The sequence below is a fragment of the Bufo gargarizans genome, chromosome 6 (genome assembly GCF_014858855.1).
Source record: "Bufo gargarizans isolate SCDJY-AF-19 chromosome 6, ASM1485885v1, whole genome shotgun sequence".
Lineage (NCBI taxonomy): Eukaryota > Metazoa > Chordata > Amphibia > Anura > Bufonidae > Bufo > Bufo gargarizans.
In genome coordinates this window covers 117,477,638-117,492,201 of record NC_058085.1, presented here as the reverse complement: position 1 = coordinate 117,492,201, position 14,564 = coordinate 117,477,638, and the positions used below count along the sequence as shown (strand labels likewise).

Genomic DNA, 14,564 nt, shown 5'->3' with positions numbered 1-14,564 from the left:
TTAAATCGTTGGTGGCACAGTGTGCCAACCACCATCGGCCCCCCTCCCTCCCTCTATTGTATTAAATCGTTGGTGGCACAGTGTGCCAACCACCATCGCCCCCCCCGCCACCCCCCTCTCCCTCTATAGCAGTAACATTGGTGGCAGTGTGCGGTCTCAACAGTAGAAGATTCATACTTACCTGCTTGCTGCTGCGATGTCTGTGAACGGCCGGGAGCTCCTCCTACTGGTAAGTGACAGTTCTTTAGCAATGCGCCGCACAGACCTTTCACTTACCAGTAGGAGGAGCTCCCGGCCGGACACAGACATCGCAGCAGCAAGCCGGTAAGTATGAATCTTCTACTGTTGAGACCACACACTGCCACCAATGTTACTGCTATAGAGGGGGGGGGGGGGGCGATGGTGGTTGGCACACTGTGCCACCAACGATTTAATACAATAGAGGGAGGGAGGGGGGCCGATGGTGGTTGGCACACTGTGCCACCAACGATTTAATACAATAGAGGGAGGGAGGGGGGGCCGATGGTGGTTGGCACACTGTGCCACCAACGATATTCAAACTGGGGAGGGGGGGGGCTGCCCCCTGCTGCCTGGCAGCCCTGATCTCCTACAGGGGAATATGATAGTACAATTAACCCCTTTAGGTGCCGCACCTAAAGGGGTTAATTGTGCTATCATATCCCCCAGTAAGAGATCGGGTGCTGCCAGGCAGCAGGGGGCAGTCTTGTACAAAGTTTGTAGTGTATTCTAACCTGAAGCGTCTCCATCACCATGGGAACGCCTCTGTGTTAGAATATACTGTCGGATCTGAGGTTCACGAAGTAGCTCATATCCGACAGTATATTCTAACATAGAGGCGTTCCCATGGTGATGGGGACGCTTCAAGTTAAAATATACCATCGGATTGGAGAAAACTCCAATCCGATGGTATAAAAGAACTCCAGACTTTACATTGAAAGTCAATGGGGACGGATCCGTTTGAAATGGCACCATATTGTGTCAACATCAAACGGATCCGTCCCCATTGACTTGCATTGTAATTCAGGATGGATCCGTTTGGCTCCGCACGGCCAGGCGGACACCAAAACGACTTTTTTTTCATGTCCGTGGATCCTCCAAAAATCAAGGAAGACCCACGGACGAAAAAACGGTCACGGATCACGGACCCACGGACCCCGTTTTTGCGGGCCGTGAAAAAAAACTGTCGTGTGCATGAGGCCTTAGACACAGAATCATTGCTGACATCACATCTACAGGGCAGGGTCCAGGAAAAAAGAGAAGAACACTGCCCTCAGAGGCAACATCAAGGTTATTGATGTTGTTGTGTCGACCAGGCAGAACCGTACAAGTCTTGCCATGACTCAGATGTAGTTGGGATGTCATCAGGATAGGGAACCAACACAGAGTAAAATGTCACATGACCGGGATGGCGTGCAGGAAAACTGCTTTATAGATTAAAAAAAAATCACTTGTAGTAAGGGATAACGTTGTTTCCTGTGAGTTGATGCTGAAAATGGCAAAAAAATAATTAATTCAAATGGTTGATTAATGTGAAATGTAAAAAATGCCCCAAGATTTATATTTACATACACTAAACAGCACTGAACAATAAAACAATTTTTACTGTAAAGTAAATGTTCCTGCAAAGGTTCAGCATTTCTTTTTTATATGCAAGTCAGGTTTGTGAAAAGGATTTGTACTGCATGGATTGGGCCGTGAAAATGATGCAGAGAATTAGTAAAGTTTTCAGCACTCAACAAGAGAGAAAAACCTTCCTGCAGAATGTGGAAAACTCTTTTGCTCGCGTTATCATGGATTTGCTGCAGTCAGTCATCTCAGGTTAGTGGGCAAAATTCCTTGTTCTGTTCTGCAAGGTTCTTTCTCCTTTTATACACAAGCCAAGTGGCTGTCTGTGACCAATAGTGGTGCACTATGCATAAATACGCAACTAGAATATTATAGAAACCTTACTTGTGGGCATTTGAAAATACCAAGCATCTACCACACTCATAGCTATAAGAGCATCAGTGGATGTTTATCAGTATTTGGGTCCATTCACACGTCTGTATGTATTTTGTGGATCCGCAAAACACGGACACCGGCAATGTGCGTTCCGCATTTTGCGGACTGCACATCATTGGCACTATAATAGAAAATGCCTAATAAAATGGGACATTTTTTATTTTGTTATATTTTTTCGGGAACGGAATTGCAGGTCCGCCTTTCCGGATCTTGACAGCACATCGTGTGGCCCCATAGAAATGAATGGGTCCACCATTCCGTTCCGCAAAATGCGGAACAGAATTACGGATGTGTGAATGGAGCCTTTGGGATCTGTGCAGCCTCTACCTCATATAGCATTGGGTCTACATCCTACAGTAATCTGGTGTTTTCACCTTTGTATCAGTTCAGTAAGTACTCTTTTCAGTAAAATGTTGTAAATGTTGTAAATTTGAGTTCCTTTTCAGTGAAAAGATTAGTTTACTTCTATACGATACCACATATGCGCATATTCTGATTTCATAGTTCATAGACTACTTCTATTCAGTGACCACTTCTATTCATGCCTAGCCAAGGATTAGCTTTAGCCATGGACTGTGGCCCAGTCTGGTTCACCCCTTGTTCTTGTGAATGCACACGTCATGGCACTCCTGTACCAGTACCTTTCATGCAGGGGACACTCTCTCATATGCCTGTTCCCTTGTCATTGAGGGGAGCACTCTTCAGCTGTAGTTGGTCTATCTAGACCCCCCCCCCTTCCCTGAGCAAGAAAGTGAGCATGTATTATGTGGCCTTGTGCCCAAACTCTGCCATTATGGTTGCTGCAGTACTCACAGTTGCAATAAAAAGTATGTGACCCTTTGGAATGATATGGATTTCTGTACAAATTGGTCATAAAATGTGATCTGATCTTCATCTAAGTCACAACAATAGACAATCACAGTCTGCATAACTACCTCCCGACCACCTAATGCAGGGATGCGTCCTGCGGGCGGCCGGGTTATTCCTCCTGGACGCATCTACGCGTTATCTTGCGAGACGCGAGATGACGCGCATATGCGACCTGCACATGCGCAGTGCTGGTCGGCAAAAGGCGCACAAGGAGTTGGTCACCAGCCAATGATCAGCGCTGGCAGGTTGGTGACTTTTAAAATAACGAACTACCAGCCATATAACACATTATATTTATAAATATAATGTGTTAAATGGCTTCTGTGCTCTCTGCTGGGTCCTTTTCGTCGGTTGGTCCCAGCAGAGAGCACAGATCACAGTGAGTACACCAAGCACTACATATTTAGCCCCAGATCACCCCCCCCCCCCCCCAATCACTCCAATTAACCCCTTGATCACCCCTGTCAATCACTAGTGAAAGGGAAAAAAGTGATCAGTGTAAACTGTCACTTTTTTTTTTCCACCAGTATTGAATGTTAGGTTTAGGTTAGTTTAGGCCCCTTTGGACCGCACCGCAGTCTCTGATTCGCTGATTAGCGTATTGCTAATCAGAATTGGTACTTTATAGTATCTGTAAGTGATCAGAACTGATCACAGTCAGATCTATAATAGTATTAGTGTCACCTTAGCTCGCCCTCCACCCAAAACGCAGTGTTTGCCCGATCAGGCCTGATCGGTCGCCCACACGTGCGTTCACCCACGCCCGCCCCGCCGCAGTGACAAATTTTTATTTATTTTTTTATCACTGCACAATCACTACACAAGCACTCCGGCGATAAAAAAAATCAGTTTTGATATTTTTTATCAATCGCAGCGGCTTCCTGTACTTTGCTAGCCTCCCATTTGTAAGACAGGCTTGCTTTTTTTCTTGGATAGTCTCAGGGAATACCCCCTAAATTTAGTTGACCAAATGGCAAGATACATTTGCCGAGGCTTATGAGCTGAGGGGCAGTGTTCATATGCTTTGGCAAACACTTTGTATATTAAAAAAAAAAAAAAATTGATGTGAATGGAGAAATCGGGTTTGCCAGGGCATACTGGGCTGAGTGGGTTTGGATGTTGGGCGGAGCTCCTATGTCCTGGCAGACGCCTTTCCCCTCTTTTTTTTTCATCCACGTTGATCTATGCGAATGAAGAAAACTGTGCCGTTCATTTTTTCTTTCAGCCCAGAGGCTGAACGGAAAAAAATATCTCATTAACCGTATGTTCAATATAAGGAGAATAGCAGAAACTCCTAATGCTGGCCATACATGTAATGCCAGGGCAGTACAAACACCCCACAAATGACCCTATTTTGGAAAGAAGACACCCCAAGGTATTTGCTGAAGGGCATATAGAGTCCATGAAAGATTTAACTTTTTGTCACAAGTTAGCGGAAAGGGAGAAAAAACAAAAAAAAATCCAATTTAACTAACTTGTGCCAAAAAAAACAACTTCTATGAACTCGCCATGCCCCTCACGGAATACCTTGGGGTGTCTTCTTTCCAAAATAGGGTCACATGTGGGGTATTTATACTGCCCTGGCATTTTAGGGGCCCTAAAGCGTGAGAAGTAGTTTGGAATCCAAATGCGTAAAAATGCCCTGTGAAATCCTAAAGGTACTCATTGGAATTTTGGCCCCTTTGCACACCTAGGCTGCAAAAAAGGGTCACACATGTGATATCGCCGTACTCAGGAGAAGTAGGGCAATGTGGTTTGGGGTGTATTTTTACATATACCCATGCTGGGTGAGAGAAATATCTCTGTAAATTGACAACTTTGTATACAAAAATGTAAAAAGTTGTCATTTACAGAGATATTTTTCACACACAGTATGGATATATGTAAAAATACACCCCAAAACACATTGCCCTACTTCTTCTGAGTACGGCGATACCACATGAGTGACATTGTTTTGCAGCCAAGATGCGCAAAAGGGCCCAAATTCCAATGAGTACCTTTAGGATTTCACAGGGCATTTTAACGCATTTGGATTCCAAACTACTTCTCACGCTTTAGGGCCCCTAAAATGCAAGGGCAGTATAAATACACCACAAGTGACCCCATTTTAGAAAGAAGACACCCCAATGTATTCCGTGAGGGGTATGGTGAGTTCATGTAAAATTTTATTTTTTGTCACAAGTTAGTGGAATAAAAAATTCAATTTCCGCTAACTTGTGACAAAAAATAAAAACTTCCATGAACTCACTACAGGGAGTGCAGAATTATTAGGCAAGTTGTATTTTTGAGGATTAATTTTATTATTGAACAACAACCATGTTCTCAATGAACCCAAAAAACTAATTAATATCAAAGCTGAATATTTTTGGAAGTAGTTTTTAGTTTGTTTTTAGTTTTAGCTATTTTAGGGGGATATCTGTGTGTGCAGGTGACTATTACTGTGCATAATTATTAGGCAACTTAACAAAAAATAAATATCTACCCATTTCAATTATTTATTTTTACCAGTGAAACCAATATAACATCTCAACATTCACAAATATACATTTCTGACATTCAAAAACAAAACAAAAACAAATCAGTGACCAATATAGCCACCTTTCTTTGCAAGGACACTCAAAAGCCTGCCATCCATGGATTCTGTCAGTGTTTTGATCTGTTCACCATCAACATTGCGTGCAGCAGCAACCACAGCCTCCCAGACACTGTTCAGAGAGGTGTACTCTTTTCCCTCCTTGTAAATCTCACATTTGATGATAGACCACAGATTCTCAATGGGGTTCAGATCAGGTGAACAAGGAGGCCATGTCATTAGATTTTCTTCTTTTATACCCTTTCTTGCCAGCCACGCTGTGGAGTACTTGGACGCGTGTGATGGAGCATTGTCCTGCATGAAAATCATGTTTTTCTTGAAGGATGCAGACTTCTTCCTGTACCACTGCTTGAAGAAGGTGTCTTCCAGAAACTGGCAGTATGACTGGGAGTTGAGCTTGACTCCATCCTCAACCCGAAAAGGCCCCACAAGCTCATCTTTGATGATACCAGCTTAAACCAGTACTCCACCTCCACCTTGCTGGTGTCTAAATCGGACTGGAGCTCTCTGCCCTTTACCAATCCAGCCACGGGCCCATCCATCTGGCCCATCAAGACTCACTCTCATTTCATCAGTCCATAAAACCTTAGAAAAATGAGTCTTGAGATATTTCTTGGCCCAGTCTTGACGTTTCAGCTTGTGTGTCTTGTTCAGTGGTGGTCGTCTTTCAGCCTTTCTTACCTTGGCCATGTCTCTGAGTATTGCACACCTTGTGCTTTTGGGCACTCCAGTGATGTTGCAGCTCTGAAATATGGCCAAACTGGTGGCAAGTGGCATCTTGGCAGCTGCACGCTTGACTTTTCTCAGTTCATGGGCAGTTATTTTGCGCCTTGGTTTTTCCACACGCTTCTTGCGACCCTGTTGACTATTTTGAATGAAACGCTTGATTGTTCGATGATCACGCTTCAGAAGCTTTGCAATTTTAAGAGTGCTGCATCCCTCTGCAAGATATCTCACTATTTTTGACTTTTCTGAGCCTGTCAAGTCCTTCTTTTGACCCATTTTGCCAAAGGAAAGGAAGTTGCCTAATAATTATGCACACCTGATATAGGGTGTTGATGTCATTAGACCACACCCCTTCTCATTATAGAGATGCACATCACCTAATATGCTTAATTGGTAGTAGGCTTTCGAGCCTATACAGCTTGGAGTAAGACAACATGCATAAAGAGGATGATGTGGTCAAAATACTCATTTGCCTAATAATTCTGCACTCCCTGTATACCCATCAGCGAATACCTTAGGGTGTCTACTTTCCGAAATGGGGTCATTTGTGGGGTGTTTCTACTGTCTGGGCATTGTAGAACCTCAGGAAACATGACAGGTGATCAGAAAGTCAAAGTGCTTAAATAAAAATTTTTGCACCGTAGTTTGTAAGCGCTATAACTTTTACCCAAACCAATAAATATACACTTATTGTATTTTTTTTTTTATTAAAGACATGTAGAACAATACATTTAGAGAAAAATATATATAGAAATGTAGTTTTATTTGAAAAATTTTACAGAAAGTGAAAAATGTAATTTTTTTGCAAACATTTCGGTCATTTTTGATTAATATAAAAAAATGTTAAAATGTCAGCAGCAATGAAATACCACCAAATGAAAGCTCTATTAGTGAGAAGAAAAGGAGGTAAAATTAATTTGGGTGGTAAGTTGTATGACCGAGCAATAAACCGTGAAAGTAGTGTAGTGCAGAATTGTAAAAAGTGGTCTGGTCATTAAGGGGGTTTAAGCTAGGGGGGCTGAGGTGGTTAAACTAATAACAAGAATTAAATGTTACCATGTTTTTTTTTTTAAATATAATTTTTTATTTTTCTCCCACAATCCAAAAGTAACAAATTGACATCATATCACACTGTACATGAAGATGACTTTGACATAGAAAAAGCATGTTCGGCACGTTACATCATTTGGAAAGTTAAAACAAAACCCCCCAATATAAAACCCAATTCCCCCCCTCCCCCCCTTCCCTGCATCAGCTGGAACACCATACCTGGCTACACATAAGTACATACACATCTGGTAACACCTATGTCACTTTTAACATTCCCAGTCTATCCTTGAGATCCTCCAACAAATACCACTCCGTCAACTTGAAGGGGGACATAATCCGGTTGTATTCGCCGTGATTAATATGACCCAGAATAAATTTGCGCCATGTTAGATATAATTTTTTCCCTCTAACCTCTTTTTGTTGCGTCGCTACCAACCACTCCAGATGGAATATGCGTCTGAGACACGTGATGACCATGGATATCGAGGGAGTCTGAGATTGAAGCCACAAGTTTAACAAGCATTTTTTCGCCCCTAGCACAATTTTATGCTCCATTGGTAATAGAGACGACATTGTGTAGCTATTGGACCGGTCGTCTTTGTGGTATTGGACATGCAAGATCACAACTACAGGAGTAATCTCCGTCTCACTCCTACCACACTTTTTTAGTAGATCAGAGACTTCATCCCAATATGATCTCAATCTCGGACAGCTCCATAGCCCATGGTATAAATCTGTTCCAGGGGCATCACACTTTGGACATGCCACTATTCTGTCTAGTTTTGAACCTGCCCTTGGAACATCAAAACCATAGGTTGCGCGGTGCAGAATTTTGAAGTGAGTCTCGCGCCAGTTTTCATCCGGAACAGCCTGATGCAGCGTCCCTATGCCCGTCCAAACCAACTGGTGCACATCCTCAACCTCCAATAATGTTCCCCACTTCCGAAACATATTCTTGGCCTCCACCCTTTCCCATCTATTTCTCAGGGATTGATAAAGAAGTGAGATTGTCGGTCTAACCTTTTGCCGCAAAAGACTGTCAAAATCATTCGTCCTCCATTCTCTTGTTAGATCCCTGCATAATCTTTTGCCATATGACATAAGTTGCATGTACGGCAAGAATGTCAGACCCTGCAATCCCCACCTCTCCCTCAACTCCTCCTGTGTCCTCCTCCGAGGTTCTGTCTCATGGAATACGTCACCCATCGTTCTTATCCCTTTGCTTAACCACATTGCTATACCTTTGCTACCCCTTCCTGGCTCAAAACTAGGGTTGGCTGCTATTGGGAGATGCTTAGATATTTGATAGGGCAAATCATACATCTTCCTCAGTATTTTCCACACTACAATAGTATCCCTTAACAGCAAGGACATTTTAATTGATCTCGGCAAGTTAGGCAGACTAGTGTGCAGTAATGCCATCAGATCCCAAGGTTTTGCTAACTGTTTCTCCAGACTGAGATTTGTATAATAAGAGGTCTGATTTGCCCAATCCAATATGTACCTGCTGTTACATGCTATATTATAACCCCTGACGTCCGGGAAGTTAATCCCTCCCACCTCCCTTCTCAGTTTCAATTTGTCCAGAGCCACTCTCGGCTTCTTGCCTTGCCATATGAACCGCACAAATCTGCTTTCCAAGAGTTTGACATCAGCATGTCTCAGCAGTAATGGAATAGTCTGCATTGGATATAACAACCTAGCGACTCCCATCATCTTCACCAGGCAGCACCTCCCCATCAGGGAAAGAGGTAGGCCTTGCCATCTATCCAGGTCGGCCCCTATCCGGGACAGTAATGGTGGAAAATTTAATTGATATAAAGAGTGCGGGTCCCTCCCTATCTTCACCCCTAGGTATGTTATGCTGGATTTGGCTATGCTAATTCCTTGATCCCTTTTTACTTTTTGTACGATGTCATTCATGGGCACCAAAGGCAAGAGTTCACATTTTGAAATATTCACCCTGTACCCAGAATAACTTCCAAAGGCCTCCAAATCCTCGAAAATAACTGGGATATGCTCTCTCGGTCGAGCCAGAAATAATACTACATCATCAGCAAAGAGCGCCGCCTTCACTTGTTTAGTTCCCACCTCAATCCCTGTATACAGGTCCGAAGTGCAAAGAAGCCGTGATAATGGCTCAAGTGCTAAGTTGAAGAGCAGGGGTGAGAGCGGGCATCCCTGTCTTGTACCCTTTTCCAGTTCAAAAGGTTTGGAGAGGTAGCCCTGGGTGTATACCCGCGCTCTTGGGTTACTATACAAATTTGCAATAAACGTCCTAAAAGCCCCCTTGAATCCCAATCTGTCCAGTACCGCCTCCAGCCACGCCCACCGAACATTATCAAAAGCTTTTTCTGCGTCTAAGGTGAGCATGGCTGGACGTTCCCCTGGACGAGGGTCCTGTCTAACTCTATCCAGCACTGCTAAAACCGTCCGAATATTCTTAACCGCTGAGCGGCCCTGGACAAATCCCACCTGTTCAGCACCTATTAAAGATGGTAAAAAAGAGGCTAACCTGTCGGCAATAATCTTGTTACCATGTTTTTATTGAACACACAATTTAAACATTCACAGTGCAGGTGGAAAAAGTATGTGAACCCTTGGATTTAATAACTGGTTGAACCTCTTTTGGCAGTAATAATTTCAACCAAACATTTCCTGTAGTTGCAGATCAGACGTGCACAATGGTCAGGAGTAATTCTTGACCATTCCTCTTTACAGAACTGTTTCAGTTCAGCAATATTCTTGGGATGTCTGGTGTGAATTGCTTTCTTGAGGTCATGCCACAGCATCTCAATCAGTTTGAGGTCAGGACTCTGACTGGGCCACTCCAGAAGGTGTATTTTCTTCTGTTTAAGCCATTCTGTTGTTGATTTACTTCTATGCTTTGGGTCGTTGTCCTGTTGCAACAACTATCTTCTGTTGAGCTTCAGCTGGTGGACAGATGGCCTTAAGTTCTCCTGCAAAATGTCTTGATAAACTTGGGACTTCATTTTTCCTTCGATGATAGCAATTCGTCCAGGCCCTGACGCAGCAAAGCAGCCCCAAACCATGATGCCCCCACCACCATACTTCACAGTTGGGATGAGGTTTTGATGTTGGTGTGCTGTGCCTCTTTTTCTCCACACATAGTGTTGTGTGTTTCTTCCAAAAATTCAACTTTGGTTTCATCTGTCCACAGAATATTGTTTCCAGTACTGCTGTGGAACATCCAGGTGCTCTTGTGCAAACCGTAAACGTGCAGCAATTTTTTTTTATTGGGACAGCAGTGGCTTCCTCTGTAGTATCCTCCCATGAAATCCATTCTTGTTTAGTGTTTTACGTATCATAGATTCGCTAACAGGGATGTTAGCATATGCCAGAGACTTTTGTAAGTCTTTAGCTGACACTCTAGGATTCTTCTTCACCTCATTGAGCAGTCCGCGCTGTACTCTTGCAGTCATCTTAACAGGACGGCCACAATGTGCCACGCTCCAACCCTTCTGGACGGAAGTTGGGGACTTGATGAGAGAGGTGACAGGGCACAAACTTTCGCTTTCCCCGGCCATGGCACTCCTCTCATTGGATCTTGACACGATTCCAAGACAATTGAGATTGCTGACTTGTCATATATTACTAACGGCTAAACTCTTAATTGCTAAAAAATGGAAATCGTCCTTAACCCCTTCCAGGAGTGATCTCATAGACAAAATTTCTACCCATGCTATATTCGAACATCTTTGGGCCCAGCGGACTGACAGGGTACGCTATTTCCACTCATATTGGTCTCCCTGGCTGGCAGAATTTCCTATACCTGGATAACTAAGCCCTTCCCATCTGACTATAGAAAGGCTCTTTTACATGGATCTGGTGCTCTAATGACACTAATTAGCTGACCATCCTTTTTACCATTTTTTTTTTTTTCTTTTTCTTTTCCCGTCCCTCCCTTTATTTAGTTTGTCTTATGTGTTCTGAACTTCCTTTCCCCTTTGTTACCTTTTATTTAATGTCTCCGTCCTACGTAGGCAGCACCCGAGCGGGTGCCGTAGGACAAATTGATTGTTTAATGTTTGTAATATGGCATTGCAAGTGTGGCTGAGTCCACACATTATTGGTATTATGTACATTTATCCCATCATATGTGGCTGCGTCCACAAAGAAACTGATGTATTTTACTATTGCCATTCTGACAATAAAACATTTTTGTGAAAAAAAAAAACAGGACGGCCACTCCTAGGGAGAGTAGCAGCAGTGCTGAACTTTCTCCATTTATAGACAATTTGTCTTACCGTGGACTGATGAATAGTGATGAGCGGCAGGGGTCATATTCGAATTTGCGCTATTTCGCAAAAATTTCATAGAATATTCGTTGAATATTCGCAAATTCGAATATTTGTTAGGAGTAGTGTTGATTGCGAATTTTCATAATGCAAATTTTTGTAATGAAAATTTTCGTTATGCGAATTTTCGTAATGAGACTCAATAAGATCGTGAAAACTCAGATCCGATGGTATATTCTAACCCCCAGGCATTCCCATGGTGACGGGCACGCTTGTCGGGGAGGAGTATGCCAAAGTGGAACAACTGTACAATTTCTTTTTTTTAAAGATGAATATTCTAAAAAACAAATATATTTGTTTTTTAGAATATTTGTAATATTCTAAAACAAGAATATATAGCAATATAGCGAATATAGTGATATATATTCGTAATTTTGAATATTTGAGAATTTTTTTTTAATCAGTACACATGATCCCTCTCTGCTTCTAGCTTGTGGGCCAATGAGAAGGCTGCAATATCTTTGACTTTAGGAGTAGTGTTGACTGCAAATTTTCATAATGAGAATTTTCGTAATATTACAATTTGCTATATTGCTATATATTCTTGTTTTAGAATATAACGAATATTCTAAAAAAACGAATATATAGCAATATAGCGAATATTTGAAAAAAATGAATATAGAGCAATTTAGCTAATATCGTGCTATAATCTTCTTTCTTTAATAGTTTAAATTTTTTTTCTCATCTGAAGTTCAGATTGGAAAAAAATTACAACTATTAAAAAAAAAGATTATAGCACTCACTATATTGTTCTACATTCGTTTTTGTTTTTTATCGAATATTCGCTATATTGCTATACTTGTTTTAGAATATTACGAATATTCTAAAAAACAAATATATTAGTTTTTTAGAATATTCTTCATTTTTTTTTGTCTGTACAGTTGTTCCACTTTGGCATACTCCTCCCCAACAAGCGTCCCCATCACCATGGGAACACCTGGGGGTTAGAATATACTATCAGATCTGAGTTTTCACAATCTCTTTGATTCGCATTACGAAAATTTGCATTAGGAAAATTTGCAATCAGCACTACTCCTAAAGTCAAAGATATTGCAGCCTTCTCATTGGCCCACAAGCTAGAAGCAGGGAGGGATCATGTGTACTGATTTTTAAAAGATCTCAAATATTCAAAATTACGAATATATCTCACTGTATAATAAATATTCGCGAATTCTCGAAGTGCCGATATTCACAATAAAAATTTGAATATTCGTGATCAACACTACTGATGAACAGCAAGGCTTTTGGAGATACTTTTATAACCCTTTCCAGCTTTATGCAAGTCAACAGGTCTTCTGAGAGCTCTTTTGTGCGAGGCATCATTCACATCAGGCAATGCTTCTTGTGAAAAGCAAACCCAGAACTGGTGTGTGTTTTTGATAGGGCAGGGCAGCTGTAACCAACACCTCCAACCTCATCTCATTGATTGGACTCCAGTCACTCCAATTAGCTCTTGGAGATGTCATTAGTCTAGGGGTTCACATACTTTTTCCACCTGCACTGTGAATGTTTACATGGTGTGTTCAATAAAAACATGGTAACATTTAATTCTTTGTGTGTTATTAGTTTAAGCAGACTGTGATTGTCTATTGTTGTGACTTAGATGAAGATCAGATCAGATCACATTTTATGACCAATTTGTGCAGAAATCCATATAATTCCAAAGGGTTCACATACTTTTTCTTGCAACTGTATATGCAGACTTCCCTCTTCCTGACATCAACAATGTTAGCAAAGACGGTTTAGCTTAGGCTACTTTCACACTTGCGTTTGGAACGGATCCGTCCCCATTGACTTACATTGTGTGTCAGAACGGATCTGTTTAGCTCAGTTTTGTCAGACGGACACCAAAACACTGCAAGCAGCATTTTGGTGTCCACCTCCAAAGTGGAATGGAGACAGAACGGAGGCAAACTGATGCATTCTGAGCGGATCCTTTTCCATTCAGAATGCATTAGGGCAAAACTGATCCGTTTTCGACCGCTTGTGAGAGCCCTGAACGGATCTCACAAACGGAAACCAAAACGCCATTGTGAAAGTAACCTTATTTCCCTGGCTCTGCTTTCTTCATAGACTAGTGCAGTGTCTACATTTGTTGTACAACAACACCATCTAGTGACCAGATCTCGCCACTACAGTCTATATACATTATAGTGAGAACAGACACCTCCTACTCCTAGTGTTTTGGTGTTGAAGTGACTGCGCTCTTCAGAATCCTGACAGGGTTTCGCTTTTAAAGTTCAAAAAACATCTACCATTATAAAATACATTTACCATAAATGATAAGCCATAATATTGAACATACTGCTGTATATATCACTGGCACCTGTCAGGATTGTTGTTGTTATTTTGCAGGGGGACACAATGAGGAGGACAGCAGCTTTCTAAATCTGTTCCATCTGGTCAATGCTCAGGCAAATTTCCACAAGGAGATCCTCTACTTGACACTCAATGGCACTTCTGTCTGAGAGAAAACTTGAGAAATCCTTTCATGTTCTCAAGATAAAAGTTTTTTTTAGTGTTCCGGGCATTACTGTGATGGTGGCATTGCTATGTGTACTGGACAACTAACTGTAAGACAGAATGTAGAGACATTTACAAAAGCATGATGTGCCAGACCAGTATTTAATTTGCAGAGGCTAAAATACAGAGAATAACATTTTAGAGGACATCTGTCAGCAGATTTATACCTATGATGCTGGCTGAAGGCATCTGTGTTGGTCCCATATTCATATGTGCCCGCGTTGCTGAGAAAAATTAAGTTTTAATATATGCAAATTAGCCTCTAGGATCAACAGGGGCGTTACTGTTACACCTAAATGCTCTGCTCTCTCTGCAACTGCTGCAACCTCTGCAATTGAAGTCATGGCCAGGCGTGATGATGTTTACATTGATTGGCTCTGTCAATCAAAGTGCAGAGGGCGCACCAGTTGCAGAGAAAGCTGAGCCTCAAGGTGTAACGACAACGCCCCTGTTGCACCTAG

General features: G+C 42.0%; 1 protein-coding gene across 1 annotated transcript in view; it reads left to right on the top strand.

The window, feature by feature from the left end:
• The window catches only part of FBXO47 (F-box protein 47), a 167,978-nt gene extending 153,414 nt beyond the window's left edge, over positions 1-14,564 (top strand). The window contains exons 10-11 of the mRNA XM_044298333.1: positions 1,680-1,839; positions 13,936-14,564. Of these exons, the coding sequence (XP_044154268.1) occupies positions 1,680-1,839; positions 13,936-14,048 (273 nt within the window). The 3' untranslated portion in view covers positions 14,049-14,564. The remainder of the gene's footprint in view (positions 1-1,679; positions 1,840-13,935) is intronic.